Source organism: Adiantum capillus-veneris, chromosome 28, assembly GCF_014529385.1.
Source record: "Adiantum capillus-veneris isolate H3 chromosome 28, ASM1452938v2, whole genome shotgun sequence".
Classification (NCBI taxonomy): domain Eukaryota; kingdom Viridiplantae; phylum Streptophyta; class Polypodiopsida; order Polypodiales; family Pteridaceae; genus Adiantum; species Adiantum capillus-veneris.
Window position 1 is genome coordinate 29,268,394 of NC_140958.1, and position 15,503 is coordinate 29,283,896.

The 15,503-nt window shown below is 41.4% G+C and overlaps 1 protein-coding gene across 1 annotated transcript; it reads left to right on the forward strand.

Annotated features, from left to right (window-relative positions):
• The first annotated feature begins 8,291 nt into the window (after nt 1–8,291).
• LOC147420225 (uncharacterized) lies at nt 8,292–9,379 on the forward strand. The gene is made up of 2 exons (XM_086504926.1): nt 8,292–8,578; nt 8,732–9,379. The coding sequence occupies exons 1-2, from the start codon at nt 8,312–8,314 to the stop codon at nt 8,855–8,857; spliced, it is 393 nt and encodes a 130-aa protein (XP_086361052.1). The 5' UTR covers nt 8,292–8,311; the 3' UTR covers nt 8,858–9,379.
• Nucleotides 9,380–15,503: the final 6,124 nt, after the last annotated feature.

The window sequence follows — 15,503 nt, forward strand, 5'->3', positions numbered from 1 at the left end:
AGCTTCGTGAATGCACGTAAAGACGATTACCACGCTATTTTTCGTGCTCTAGAGATCGATGTGCATCCTATGTTTGTTGCACGAAACATAGGTTCCTTCACAGGTTGAAGCAATACACTCTCAGTCTTGGATATTACTATCCTAGCACACGTCAGAAGTCCTCGTCTCAAGCACCGTTTGGAGTAAGCATATAAGGCCCATATTCTTGATGTTGGTCACAATCAAGAAGTAAGTATTGATCTTGCTTTTCCTTTTTCACCGCAATAACTCAAGAAAGCTCTAACTCGTCAGCTGCCTATACATAGATAACTAGCACACTGCACTTTGTAAATATGAACTCAATTTTGGTGGAACGTTCTTGCGGTCAATGCAAATCTACTAAGATTCACCACCAACACGAGGTGGACTTTTGCTCTATTTTCTCAAAATCTACAACTATTGTTTTGGTGCCCAAGCTTAAAGGAAAGATTTTGGCTAACAAAGCTTCCCCAATTGATGTCTCCTTAGCGGATGACATATTCGACAATACTTAGCTTCGTGAATACACGTAAAGACGATTACCACGCTTTTTTGCGTACTCTGGAGACCGATGTGCATCCTATGTTTGTTGCACGAAACATAGATTCCTTCACAGGTTGAAGCAATACACTCTCAGTCTTGGATATTACTAACCTAGCATACGTCAAAAGTCCTCGTCCCAAGCACCGTTCGGAGGAAGCATATAAGGCCCATATTCTTGATGTTGGTCACAATCAAAAAGTAAGTATTGTTCTTACTTTTCCTTTTTCATCGCAAAAACTCAAGAAAGCTCTAACTCGTCAGATGCCTATACATAGATAACTGGCATACTGCACTTTGTGAATATGAACTCAATTTTGCTGGAACGTTCTTGCGGTCAATGCAAATCTGCTAACATTCACCACCAACAAGAGATGGACTTTTGCTCTATTTACTCAAAATCTACAACTATTGTTTTGGTGCCTAAGCTTGAAGGAAAGATTTGGCCAACAAAGCTTCCCCAATTGATGTTTCCTTAGCGGGTGACATAGTCGACAAAATATTGCAGCTTACCAAACTTTATTGACTTATATGCTTCTGATGTGCTAGATGCACGTGAGCTACTAGCCTCCCTTGTTTGCACTAGCAAATTCACTGTCATCAAATTAGGCCTCATCACATCTTTTGTCGAAGAGACAAAGTAGTGCTCCTCTACAACATTGAAGCTCCATCATCTCCACGCCAAAGCACACCCTTTGTATTATATTGCTTTCATCCATTGCTCATCTTGTAAATTCCCATCTCTCTCTCTCTCTCTCTCTCTCTCTCTCTCTCTCTCTCTCTCTCTCTCTCTCTCTGAGTGTGTGTGTGTGTTTCATTTACTTATCTTCCTTCCACCGCATAGCGTAAGGGGAGGAAAAACTGCATGTACATGGCTTCCTCAACCAACCATAATGCATCTTTTGAACAACTCATTCAAAATGATATTGATAGTGCTTTCCTTGGCTAATCACCCATGGAATAACAATGTTTTACTCATGCTCAATAAAATAATAAAGTCGCACTCGTCATTACAAAAAATCACCAACATTATGATAGAGGCATTGAGAGAATCATTGGAGCAAACACCAATGATCACACCTTCTCTAGTATATTTGGCTTCCAATAAACATGATTCCTCCATTTTGACCCAAGTATTAAATAGCCACACATCATCTATTAGTATTGCACTTGATATTATCCATGTGTTCTCCTTTAGCTTTAGTATTGTATGTGATGTTTATATTTACGGTGTGCCAATAACTTCACTCAAAAACACAACATTCAATAGTGGAGCCGACTCAGTGACATTTCACAAAATCATCATTGTTGATAGAAGTGGTAACCTATTTTTTTACTTGGGGGACAACCGATCCTCACACAAACGCAAACCTCGTACCTGGGACAAAAATGAGACAGAGTCATTGACAGCTTTGATTCTGCAGCAATCGAATGAACTCCCTATCTCCATCGCGAGGCAATTTGCTTGCTTGGGTGACGGAACCATTCGAGAAATAGGTGCAATAACATCAAAAATTAAAAAACTTTTTAAAAAAAACACCCCACAGCTCCGTCCAACATAAACATTGAACAAGCCTCCCCATCAAAAAAAACTATACAACAGTACATAGAAACAGCAAACGATGTTCCTATATATCGATGTTATAAACGTGGACGTTTAATTTTTTTTTCACAATTAGCTCGAAAAGGGCGTAGGTCGGCACTTGGGAGGTCTAGAAACAATGAGATACACGAAAACTACGTTTGCACTTCATGCAGTCGTAGAAGGCAAGAACATGGTGCACTGCTCACCCAATTGAATTCCATAGGATTTAACCTCCCCTCGGCTACAGTAGAGAAGCTAAATCATTTAGAAAGCCGGCTTGTAAGTCCTAGGCTACCTTTCACCAAAATTAGGGAGCTTACATACGATGGTCAATTTGGCTTGCGAGGTAGCGTTGTTAATGTTTTGGCATCCTTGGGGAAAACACGACAAATATTGCCAAGGTTTATTCATGATGAAGCCTCGATAATAGTGAGTATTAAGCGTCGTCTACAGTACAATCATTGCTACCTTTTCGGGGTTGTTTGACCATTGCTTACAATAAAAGCCACTGCTCAACTATTGCAAACATCTTTATACAAGAACGAAAATATTACTATGAACAACGAGTGGGTAAGCCATTTCCATAGTCTTCATTGTCCTTTACCTGATGATTTTGCCGACGACAATCAACCATCAGAAGAAGATGATCTAGCTACAGATGTCATGCTCCATGGAATTGAGTCATCACAACAAGTAGTAGATCACAACGACAAAACCTTCTTTGTAGCTCCTGCCGAGGGAAATAATCCTTTGAGTATTTTCAAAGATGAATACTGTGAAGAACTTAGTTTCCTTACTATTTTCTATGGTGAGCTCCGTAAACACCATACACTTGCTAAGCATAAATATCATCACGTGGCTCAATGGGAGCTTATGCATAGTAATAGAAGATTCTCGCTAAATTTAGAGAACCTTTTTTTCAAAACAGTCAAAGTCATGACTCAAAAAATCATGGGATCCATTTGGATCCGTATGCGCAAAGGCAAGCTAAACCACTACACTAGTGGCCGCACAGGTTGTTGGAGATACTAACATTGAGAAGGTCTTGTCTTCCCAACTTGGATATCGTGACTTCGAGGCATTGCGAACATCACCTGACTACAAAGAGAAACTAAAAAAAAACGCTTTCGCTATGATTAGACAACTTGGACCACCAACATTCTTCATCACATTTTCTTCGGCTGAGAAACGTTGGAAGCCCTTGATTAGAGCACTTGCTAATCTCAACCCCATCAGCGTGCAACCACACAGACAGAAGCGTCATACATACGAGATTTGGTTCGAGCTGACCCTGTAACAACAACCCGCTTTTACTTGAACCGATTTAACCAGATGAAGAAATTGTTAACCAAGGATATAACCATATTGGGAAAACTCAAAGATCACTTTTTTGTAACCGAGTTTCAGAGCCAAAGTAGCCAGCATGATCATGGGCTCCTATGGATAGAAAATGCTCCTATCTGTGGGAAAGATCCCAACGAAGATGTTGTGGATTTCATTGATAAGTACATAACAACTGACTCCATGCTTCTTCATGTAGACTTACAAGAAATTCAAACACACAAACATAGGAAGACTTGCTTCAAAAAACGCAAGGGATGCCGCTTTGACTTTCCTCGCTACCCAATGCCTTTTACTATGATTTTAGAACCCTGCCGCTCTCCAAATAACAATATCCAATGCAAAAGAAAGAAACACAAACGAATCAAAGATAATCTGCTACTACTAGATTATAAAGCAAATATTACATTCGAACAGTGGCTCCTATCAATGGACCTTCGATTTGACGATTACATCGAAGCTATATCATCCACAATCTCATGCCCAACACTTTTGTTGAAAAGAAATATCAAATATATTTGCACAAATAACTTCAATCCAACCATTTCAAAGCTATGGGATGCGAATTCAGATATACAATACATTTTAAATGCACACGGAGCAGCTACCTATTGCACCTCATATATAACAAAATTTGATAACACACTCATCAAAGCAATCAAAGAACAATTTGACTCTTGCATTGAAAACAATGCAACTACATACGATAGACTTCAAAAAACAGAAAACACAATACTAAACACACAGCAAATAAGCTCACAACAAGCAGTATATATTGCACTTTCCCTACCTCTCTACAGCGCAACTCGAGAATTTATGTTCATAAACACAAACCCTCCCCACGAGAGAACAATGCTTCTCAAGCGAAAACACCTCCTAAAAAACATACACCCGACTAGCACAGAAATCTTTTACGAGACAAGCATAGACAAATATTGTACACGTCCTACCCAGCTCAATACCATATTATTGGCAGAATTTGCCTCCACATACAATACAACAAGCAACACATACAAAAAACGTACCAAACCAAAGATTATACGATATGTTAAATATAATGCCGCAAAAAATCCAGATAATTATTATAGAGAACAATGTCTTTTATTTCTACCATGGATAAATAATGAAACTCAACATCTAGCAGATGGACTCACATGGAAAGATGTATACAATCAAAATAAACCTACCATCGATACAAACGAATCCAAATATAACAAAACCACAATACTAAAGGACAACCTTAACACCAACTCACTAGCCACCAATTCACCTTCGACATCTACAACACTATCTAATATTTCCTCCCATATTCGTGTTGACATCACACAAGACCTAAACTGCATACACACACTATACCAACCATAAAAATACTACTGCAGCCAGACGATATGTATTACAAGAGCATTCTACTACTTAACACACAACAAAGGCTAATATTCGATGATATTATGCTAAGAAAACGTATATTTCCTATAGAACCAATCCATATTTTCCTGGCTGGAGGCGCAAGCACAGGAAAAACTTTCACCCTCCTTTTGATTGTGCAAGGACTTCTACGTTTCTATAACCACAGATCACATTCCAGCCCAACAACAAAAAAAGCTTTGCTAATGGCATACACGAGCAAGGCTGCCTTTAACATTGGTGGAGACACTATCCACTCAGCCCTCCACTTGCCACTGCTCACATCATCTAACATTTCCCTATCACCTGAGAGACTTAATGAGCTGCGACTACTTTATCGCGACCTGCAGCTAGCCGTTTTCGATTAAGTCTCCTTGATTGGAACCAGCGTCTTCGCTATGGCAGACTCTCGCCTGCGTGCAACAAAAAACAACTAAGACCTTCCATTTGGTGGTGTTGATGTTGTCTTGTGTGGTGATCTTTGCCAAGAGAGTCCTGTGCACGACTCTTGGATTTTTCTCCAGGAAACATCAGTTGCTCAAAGCTATCTCACCCTCTTTCTGGCATGACCGCATAAAGTCTTACGAGTTAACAAGCACCATGAGAAAAACTAACAAGACATTCATCGACATACTCAACAGGATACACGTTTCAGAATACACCAATGAAAACATTTTGTACCTCAATACACATTACATGCGCACAGTACCTCATCCAGTCATCGTCTCCCACCTTTACTATGCAAACAAAGATAAAGACCTACACAACCAACATATTTTCAACACTACCATAGGGACACCACTATTTATTGAAGCACAAGACACAAGGGCAAAAAATTGCAGCAAAACTATTCAAATACCAATAGATCAAAAATTGACAGCAGGTCTTCATAAAAAACTTCACTTGAAACCAGGCCTAATTGTAGAACTTTGTGCTGGAAATAATGACATTCAAGATGGCCTAGTCAATGGAGATGACGGTATATTCAAAGCGATAACACAAAACTCCACGACACAAACAATCTGGATTCACTTTCAAACCATTAAAGTAGGCCAAAAAACTAGGTATGAAAACCAACAACTATACATTGCATCAATAGATAGGCAATGGACACCAATCCAAAAAATAACACGTGAGTTTCAAATAGGAAAGAACTTCCTGAACACTATTACTAGAACACAATTCCCAATTCAACCTGCAACTGCTAGAACCATACACCGTGCACAAGGCTTGACACTAGACACCTTGGCTTTTGATCCAACCGGCATTCAAAGTCTTGGCCTTGTGTACACTGCCCTCTCTTGCGTAAGAGATCCCAACAACCTTTACCTCCTGGCAGAATTAACTTCCAACCATATTAAAGTAAACCAAACAGTTCTAACCGAGTTACACCGCCTCAAAACACATGCCACTTGGAAACCTACACAGCTTGACCTCCACTCTTTGCCCAGAAATCACTTGATAATACAATCTCTTAGCATTGTGTCCCTAAAGAAACACCACAACAACCTTATTCATGATAATAGCTTAATGGCCTCCCACATTCTTTGTCTCCAAGAAACAAAACTACAACATCCTAACACAGTGGCCATAAATGGTTACACACACACTCAAACAAATGGCCCCATGGGAGTATCCCTCTTCACATCAAACAAAAACATGCATCTACAACACCACAACATCATTTCCACGAATGAAATAGAGTGCATTGCAGCGCTCCTCAGCATGCCACATAATCCACCAATAACCTTGATAACATTGTACCGCAGACCCTCAATTCCACTTCCCTTCCTCCAGCAAACATTGACCACACTACTCACACCTCACTTCCAACACACACCTACCATTTTACTCGGTGACTTCAACATCAATGCTAAATACCAAACACCTGAATACCTTGTACTTTCTAACCTTTTCTCCACACACAACATGACACAACATATAACCCAAACCACAACAATCTACGATTCAACTTTGGATCACATTTGGACTACAAATTCCTTCACTAACATAACAACAGGTACTAACTTCTCGTTCTGGTCAGACCACTCCATTATTTACTTGCTGCTCCCACTAAACTCCAAAAACACATTCCAATGCTCCCCTCTTCCTACTTCCTAAAAGCACCTCCACAAATCCTTCCATTGGCAGGTCCTCGTGATCCCTCACCTTGTCTTTTTAGGTGTTTTACAATGGTTTTCATTTTTTTGGAATGGTGGGGACCTAATGGCGCGAGCGCCACAGCTTGCACTATTCGTGATTAGTGTGTCCTTGAAAAAATCTCCTCACTGAGCTTGCATTCAGAGCATATATATCCACATGACTCGATGTTTTTACCAACTCACAAACCAAAATTAGCAAGCAAATCTCTAAGAAGCCCTCAAACTCACTTGCATCATCTAGCCTACAATTATTTTCTCCCTTTCCTTTAATTGTCTCTTTTTAGATAATATGCTTCGAAGAGGTCAAGTAATGCTCTTTCTTTTGGTGTTTAAGCTCAGAGAGAGAGAGAGAGAGAGAGAGAGAGAGAGAGAGAGAGAGAGAGTGTAAGAAAAAGTCTCAGAGAGAGTGGAGATGGTCTAATGTAGTAGGAAAAATTGCAAGGGATATAGATCTATTTGACAAGTCTTGAAATCAAAACCTATTACTTAAGAGGGAATTAAAGTAACCAAACATCCATACTCTGGTGATAGAAAGGTTATCGATGTTTTCTCTCCTTATTCACATAGAAACATGCACATGAGAAGGGAAAGTTGAGTGTCATATAGAAACAATTTTAAGATATTTCCTTTAGTGTTGAACTGAAGACCCTTCACTCAAGAGGGAAGATTTAATCAAAAGAAACGAGGGAATTTGTAGAGAGAGCATTATTAATGTATTTTATAGACTCTTTCTACTAGAGGATAATCTTGGCCTATGAGATTAATCAATCATCATTGATGATGTAGCTATCATGAACATCAAGTAGTTGATGAGCTTCACAACCCACATACCATCTCATAGATGATATTGATACCGAAGATGCACAAGTACAACAAAGCACTACAATGTTCTCAAAGAATGTAGAGCAAGGGCTTTTAACCCAATGTAGTCTCTTGGAATGCTACTAATAGGAGGATATGTCTACAAGAGATGTGAGCACTGAGAAGGTAAGGCAAAAGATTCTCTTTAAATGCAATCACCAATGCTTGCATCTAGAAGGCGTGAGTTCTAATGCACAATGAGATGGTTAGTCGAGAGCAGTGTTAGGATTTGAAGAGCCCCCTATTCTTTCAAACGATGGGCCTTGTGAAATAGTACCCTTCCCTATAGAAGGGCACAATTTCATTTTTCCCTTCTAATGACAAAACATTACAAAAATTACAAGACAGCTTTGTAATGGAGCAACATGTTTGGTGAAGAATACAAGAAGGCTATGCATGCATGCATGTAGTTTCACCTAGCCATTGCGACGGAGCCTGCGCGATGGAGCCCCGCTCCCCTACTTGTTTTGCTCGTGGACAGCCTCAAACAGTTGCACGCCGGGCTGGGGGGGGTCCATTAGGTGGACTATCTGGGGGTTGCAAGTCGATGTGCGTAAGGCTTTGGACATGTTGCGGGTTCAGGGACTGTCGAGAGGGGTTTGGCTTGGCTTGCGGGGCAAGTGTGCTCCAAGGATGGGGTGCTCGGTTGTCTTCTTCTTCCTATGTGGTGAGTGGGGCTCATCATGGCATATTTTTGCACACCAAGCTTGGGGACTGCCCATCTCCCTTGCGGAGGGTCGCCCTGCTCTTCACAAGTATGGAACATTGCAAGTCGGTTCGTGCTTGAGGTGATAGTTGCTGACAGTGGCAGTGTCGGCAGGTGTTGTGGAGACCCTTGGCAAGAGATGGATGGTCTTGGTCCACCTATAACGGCATGATCTTTTCATTTCTTCTCTCTGGTGGTGTGCGACTGGATTGGATCTGGCTTGTTGCAGTATGGTGCTAGAGTGTGGCAGCCTTTGGCTCCATGGTGACTTCATGTGGGCCCAACTTGACTCGAGTTGTGGGACCTCTATTGGGTCCAGTAGTGGATCCTACTTGATGTGAGTCTCGTCTCGTGCTTGGGCTTTCTCGGCTTTCTTGTGCGAGGTGATGGAGGCTCCGGACTCCGCCCTGATTACGAACTTAGCTCCTCTCTGGTGGTCTATGTTGGTGGCTATGATCATGGTATGATGTTTTGTATTGTTTGTTATGTATCTTTTGTGGCTTCATCTAGAGGGAATCCCTTCTTCAGGGTGGCAGACCGTGTAAGGCTGGTGGCAACCTCTTGATGACATGTCTACTGTCTGTTTCTGGTCTGATGGTTTTGTATGGCACCATATATGTCTCAGATGGTTCTATAAGGTGTCTGTGGCTCCGTTGGAGCATGGATCTCGATGTAATTTTTTGGATTATATAATTTAATCACCCGCATATTGTGGGTTTTGCAAAAAAATAAAAAAGAAGGCTATGCATGTAGTAAGCAATTTATTTACAAGCTTTTGTGTAGGCCAAATCATTCTCCACTACATTTTTGGAGATACAATAAGACTTCTATTTTTCATGCTACTTTTCCATTTTCAATGATATAGCATGTGTTTGTACTCTAAATTAGATGGGCAAATTAATGTACTCCCCTTTCATTGGCAAAAGTAACCTATTTTATTTCCCTTCCCTATAGAAGGGCAATCTTTAGCCAAGCCCTACTAATGACAAATTAATGGAAATTTTTTCCTTCATACCACGGAAAAATGCCTTAAGAAGAGAAGATGCACGTCAAATTCTTTTTTTTTGTCAAAAATGACAATTGTGAGTGGATTATATTAGCACAACCAAAACATTACAAATTTTGCCATACTCATGACGAGCCATGACAGCTACAAAGGGTCATAACTACACCGGCTAACAAGAAGTCACCTCATGGAAAGGAATGAATTGAAGGGGATCGGGGAGCACTACAGACGGAGAGTGAGAGAGAGAGAAGGAGATACACACACGATATGGGTGGGGAGACTGTGAAGTGGCAGCTCCCCCTATACAGTATACTCACTATAAGTATAGGGTACCAGTGGGCGGGCGTCCATGACCTGTGCGACCGGTCAAGGCACATAGGCCTTAACTCCAACAACCTCCCACTTAAAGGCCAATGTGCCTTTAAGCAAGATCTAATAGTGTACAACTAATAGAAGGTGAGATATTCTCTCAACCTATGTCCACTGACTTTCGATGAGCTAGTGCATCCGACTCTACTGATAGACAAACATCCCGTTGCGGAAGCCACACAGAGCTAGCTCCAAGCTCTGCAAAGAGTCTACAAGAGCTCATGCACTCCTGCAAGTATCTGTCCAATACCTGCAAACCTTCCCTATGCTCTATGCCGAGATGAGTCATCGAACAACTAATCAACCTTGTTGCAAATGCTCCCACTGCAGCTGCTATGTCGAGCCTCGAGATCAGCATCTCGTACATGAGGACACCGAACGTTGATGCAACCTTGGCAACCTCTGCCACCTCCAACTCAGAACTCAACTCATGGCAATCATGTCCCCTATCATAGAGACCATGGCACTCCGACTCCGAGCTCTGGAGTGACTCCTTATGCCTACCACATATCACATGTATACCAAGAGTATCCATCTTTCCTGAATCTGCATCAAGCTCTGGCATAAGCATATCAAGAAATGACTCCACAATAGCCGACATCTCAGCATCCATGTGAGTCATCTCTGTCATCACCTCTGATGACTCATCCTGTTGTGACTCACTAGAGTTGTCCCGCTCTACCTGTGCATCCGTAGACCCAACCTGCACAACAAGGTCACTGCTCTGCACTCCATGCAAAGCATCCTGCAACCCACAAGCAAAAGAGACTCGCCTCGCCTCGCCTGCTCTCTCGCTCTCTACCTGGTTGCATGATCACAGAGACAACATCGTCTCTCTCGTTATCCACATGCAATGGATAACCTGTACCACTCCTAGCACCTCTCGCAATCACTAGCGAACCCAAATGCATCACAAAATCTCGCTCTCGTAGCGAAATCTGACATCCACAATCTCTAAGCTGACCAATCGAGATCAAACTCACTGTCAAATCTGGTACATAGCACACATGTCGTAACAAGTAAGATGCACCACTCAGTAATGACAATCTCACATCTCTTGCACCTACTATCGCATGCACCGATCCATCGGTCAAACGTACACTGCCAAGCATCCCACTAGAATAGCTACAAAACCATTCACGATGCGGCGTAACATGGAACATAGCATCTGCGTCTAGAAACCACTGCGAAGGAAGTGCACTATCCATATGCATAGCAACTCGTGCATAGCTCGAGGTAAAAGTAACATCCCCGTCACTAGTATACTTCGACGCTACATCTGCCTCAACTATCAAAGCAACTGAGTCCATGGCATCACTACATACATCTCTGAGACTGCCATGTCTCCTACGATGTCGTATACAATGAAAACAGCGCCGTCTAACGTGTCCAAAATGACCACAATACCAACATATCACCTATCGGCGTACTCGTGAATGTACATGTCTCACACGAGTCCTTGATGACTCAGATCTATCATACATATCATGTAATCTGCGCCAAAGTGCTCTCGAAGTAGTCTCATACATAACAAGAGCATATACAGATTCCGCAAGGTGCAAAGAGAGTGTAGATAGTGCCATCTCCTCTAGCTCGTGCCACTGATCGTCAGACATGTTTGAAGGTCTACCTGCATCACCACTCAATGGTCGATGCAACCCTCGCTGTGTCAATGCATCAAGCATACACTCTCTCCATGCTGCAAAGTCTGACCCATCAAACATGCACATTTCAGAGTAAAAATAATCTGAGCGATCACCTGTCTCTGCCATGAGCACAATGTAGCAAACTAGAAAGCAAAACCACCTCACCAACAACACCTGGAAATTGTCTACAAATATGGCCAGAAACACAATGTAAAACCAGTGAGACACACTCCAAAATAGAGCTCCCGCAATGTCAATACAAGCCTCGCATGCTCTAGTATCACACTGCAATCTGTGAGCTAATCACCAAGCCCACACTGTGCGGTATCGATGCATACACACGCACAAAACTCTCACCTGCAGAGAACACCGCACGCAAATGCTGAGTGCAATCCGCAATCTCTACCTAGATCGCATAAATGATACGCATAAAACTCCTGGGAAAATTTCGCCAAAGTTTCGACGCACAATGGCTATCAACACAAAATAACCATTGTCCTGCAAGCTCAATACAATGAGCAATCAATGCGCATCAAACTACACTCAACATACATGCATAAGCTCTGCAAAACTATGGCAAACAATGCTCGAGATCACAAGACTCTCCCACCCGAGAGCAAACCATTGTCTCAAGCAAAGAAAGATACACAACTCCTCACTCTTGCGAGAGTGGATACAAAAACACAAAACTGTGTCCAAACTGACAAAACCTGTCTAAGTGAGAGTAAACACTCGATCACAAACTATGGCGAGAATCTGGGAAAAATCCGATAGAATTTCCCCTGAAAACTGAGCAAAAAACTCAAGTACAATCTCTACCATAAACCATAACATTATTCAATGCCAATGAGTAGAAATGTCAAAATGGCTCCACATTTTCACATACAATGGCAATCCGCACTCAACGTACATCAACGGAGTGACTGCGCATAAGCAAGCGCCAAAAGATTTGCAATCCGGAAACTTGATCAATGCGAAAACAATGCTCTCAAGAGAGCTCACCGGCACTTGAAAGTGCTCGCCAAAATGCATGTATAATGGGCATCAACCATGGGCCATAACCATATGCAAACCATCCGCAAAGACCATGAGTCCAAGCACAAAATCACTGCCAAAGTATCCTATGAAAATCAGTGAAAGAAGCTCCACCTATGTGCTCCAAAAAATTGTGTCTCTCAAGAGACCGCCTTGGTGGTGTGTAAACGCCTCCGTACTTCGTTGCCCAAGTCTACCAAAAAACCCTCAAACCACAAGCTTAACACAAGCTACAATTGCATCTTCAGCTCAGAATTTATGCACTCAATTTCAAGCATCTCCCGTGCTTCCAAAAGTGCATCAAACTCGCACACAATGCGACAACAGAAAATCTGGAATTTTTGTATACAGTCAGTCTGAGCTGAATATCAACAAAACGGTGAGGAATTTGCAAAACGTTTCTTCTGCAAAGTTGTAGACCACGTCGAAACGGATGGGTTTGACGGACAGAATTCTCATATCTGCATTCTCACAAAGCTTCCAAGCTTTCTTAATCTCTCCACCGCCGAGAGCGAGTGAGCTATCGTTTCGAAGCTCTCAAAGCCGTCGTGCTCTCCGCGGTCACCATAGCTCTGATACTAATTGAAGGGGATCCGAGAGCACCACAGACGGAGAGTGAGAGAGAGAGAGAGAGAGAGAGAGAGAGAGAAGGAGACACACACACGATGTGGGTGGGGAGACTCAAAGAGTGGCAGCTCCCCCTATACAGTAAACTCACTATAAGTATAGGGTGACAGTGGGCGGGCGCCCATGATCTGGGCGACCGGTCAAGGCACATAGGCCTTAACCCCAACATGAACCCACAGCTTCACCCAAGCAAGCCAGTCATAGCGGCACCCAAGGCCCTATTCCACTCATCCATAATGTTGTAATGAGCATGAACTAGTTTACTGCTACCAAATCTAGCTCTTTAAACATCATCAACATCTCATCCACAAAATCCTTGGTCTGCTTTATGTTCATTGTGTGTGCAAAGAGGTCAAGCATGTCCTCTTGATGTGGTTTCTTTACTAAGAAAATCTTCTCTTCTATCAGCTCCTATTGTAAAAACTTGACATCATCATCTTCTAATCCTCATAGGCATCTAAAGGTTAGTATGTTTGGCTGTCGTCCATGAGCAGTTGATGTCTGATGCTTCTCTAAGATGTTTATCCACTGGTCATAGATGCATCCTCGTACATTACCACATGTGCTACTTTTGTGAAAAATGTTTATCCACATGGTCATAGATGCATCCTCGTACATGACCACATGTGCTACTTTTGTGAAAAATGAGCTATGGTTGAATGTGATATTTGTCACTTTTACAAAGGCCTTCAATAAACAAAAAAGAAAATAAGTTTATTTCAAGATATATTTGTTAAGAAAATGAGAAAATAAAAGTGGAATTTGCATCCCAAAGTTTTTGATTGTCATAAGTGACATGAACTCATGGCTTGGGTTTTGATGGACAAGAATTAGCAAGCCACTGACCATGACCATGCTTCAAGATCTCCACATAGAGATTGTGATTTGCTATTATTCTCTCTGTCATAACCAATAGGAACTCCTAGCTTGAGTTTTGATGGACGAGAATAGGCAAGCCACTGATCATGACCATGCTTTAAGACCTCCACATCAGGATTGCCCTTCATTTTTTTTATTCTCTCTATGTTCTCCATTTTGGATATTTGAACATCGATATCTTTAGGAGAAACTACTACTATGCTTGTAGTTCTAAACTTATAGAAGTCTTTCCTAGAAGCGTACTTAGTGCTCTTGTTACATAAAAAAGCTCTTGTTGTTATATGGAATGTTGGCAAGAGAGAATACTATAGTAGTATGTTGCTAGCTTATCTTTGTGCACTTCATTTGTTTGTAGAGACATTTTTGTGATTGAATTATATGGCATTAGGTTAGCTACATTATAAGAGAGCCCTGCAAACCGCTTCAGAAGGTATTTCACATACACATTTGACAATGGCCTGCATTTGTAGGTGTCTGATGCAAGGTTGCATAGGTCAACTGGGAACAATTGGATAAATTGTACCCCAAACCCACTCTTAGAAGTTTTTACAACTCTATCAATATCTTTTTTGTTGGGTTGTACAATAGAGTCAAGGACAATTAATGAGGCTGAGTCCATGAGCATTACCATTGAGGGGGCTGAAAATAGACTACCATCAGATTCTCATGCTTCTCGAGTCTCTAATGGTACAAGTGGAAGGTATTCTTGGGTTATATTTCTACTATTATCTCCAAGTGAGAGAGTCTTGCTCACCTTATGGATCTTAGTTTGGCTTGCATGTCTTCATTCTTTCACTTCTTATTTTTATTTGTGCTCAATTTTCCTAAATACTAAGTGAATTTCTTGAAACCCTCAATATATATATTTATGACGTTCTCACTTGGAGTGTCCTCTTAAACCTCTACCCACTAATTTTGACATTGTCACTCCATCACAATCAAGCTTCCCAAGTCTTGAGAAAAGGCCATGGGTTCCAGCAAGTAGGAATCACCATTGAGTGCCTTTACTCTGAGACATGGAGACATGTCAAGATCTAAACAATCTTTCTTTAGCTCCTTAGCAATACCACATTCTTTGAAAGTCAATTGTTCTCCTATCTTGAAAGAACAAGTGAACTCTCTCATCACTTATACCAATTGGTATCTTTGAGTGCTCAACTAACATCTAGCTTTAACACATCGAGAAGAAATCCATGTTTTGTTGTTAAGAGATCTTCCAATTATTGGAAGTAGACATTCACATTCAAACATTCCATTCTCAAATTACTAGCATATTCCATCCATCACAGTAGTGGCATGATTATGGTATTCTATTTCCCTTGGT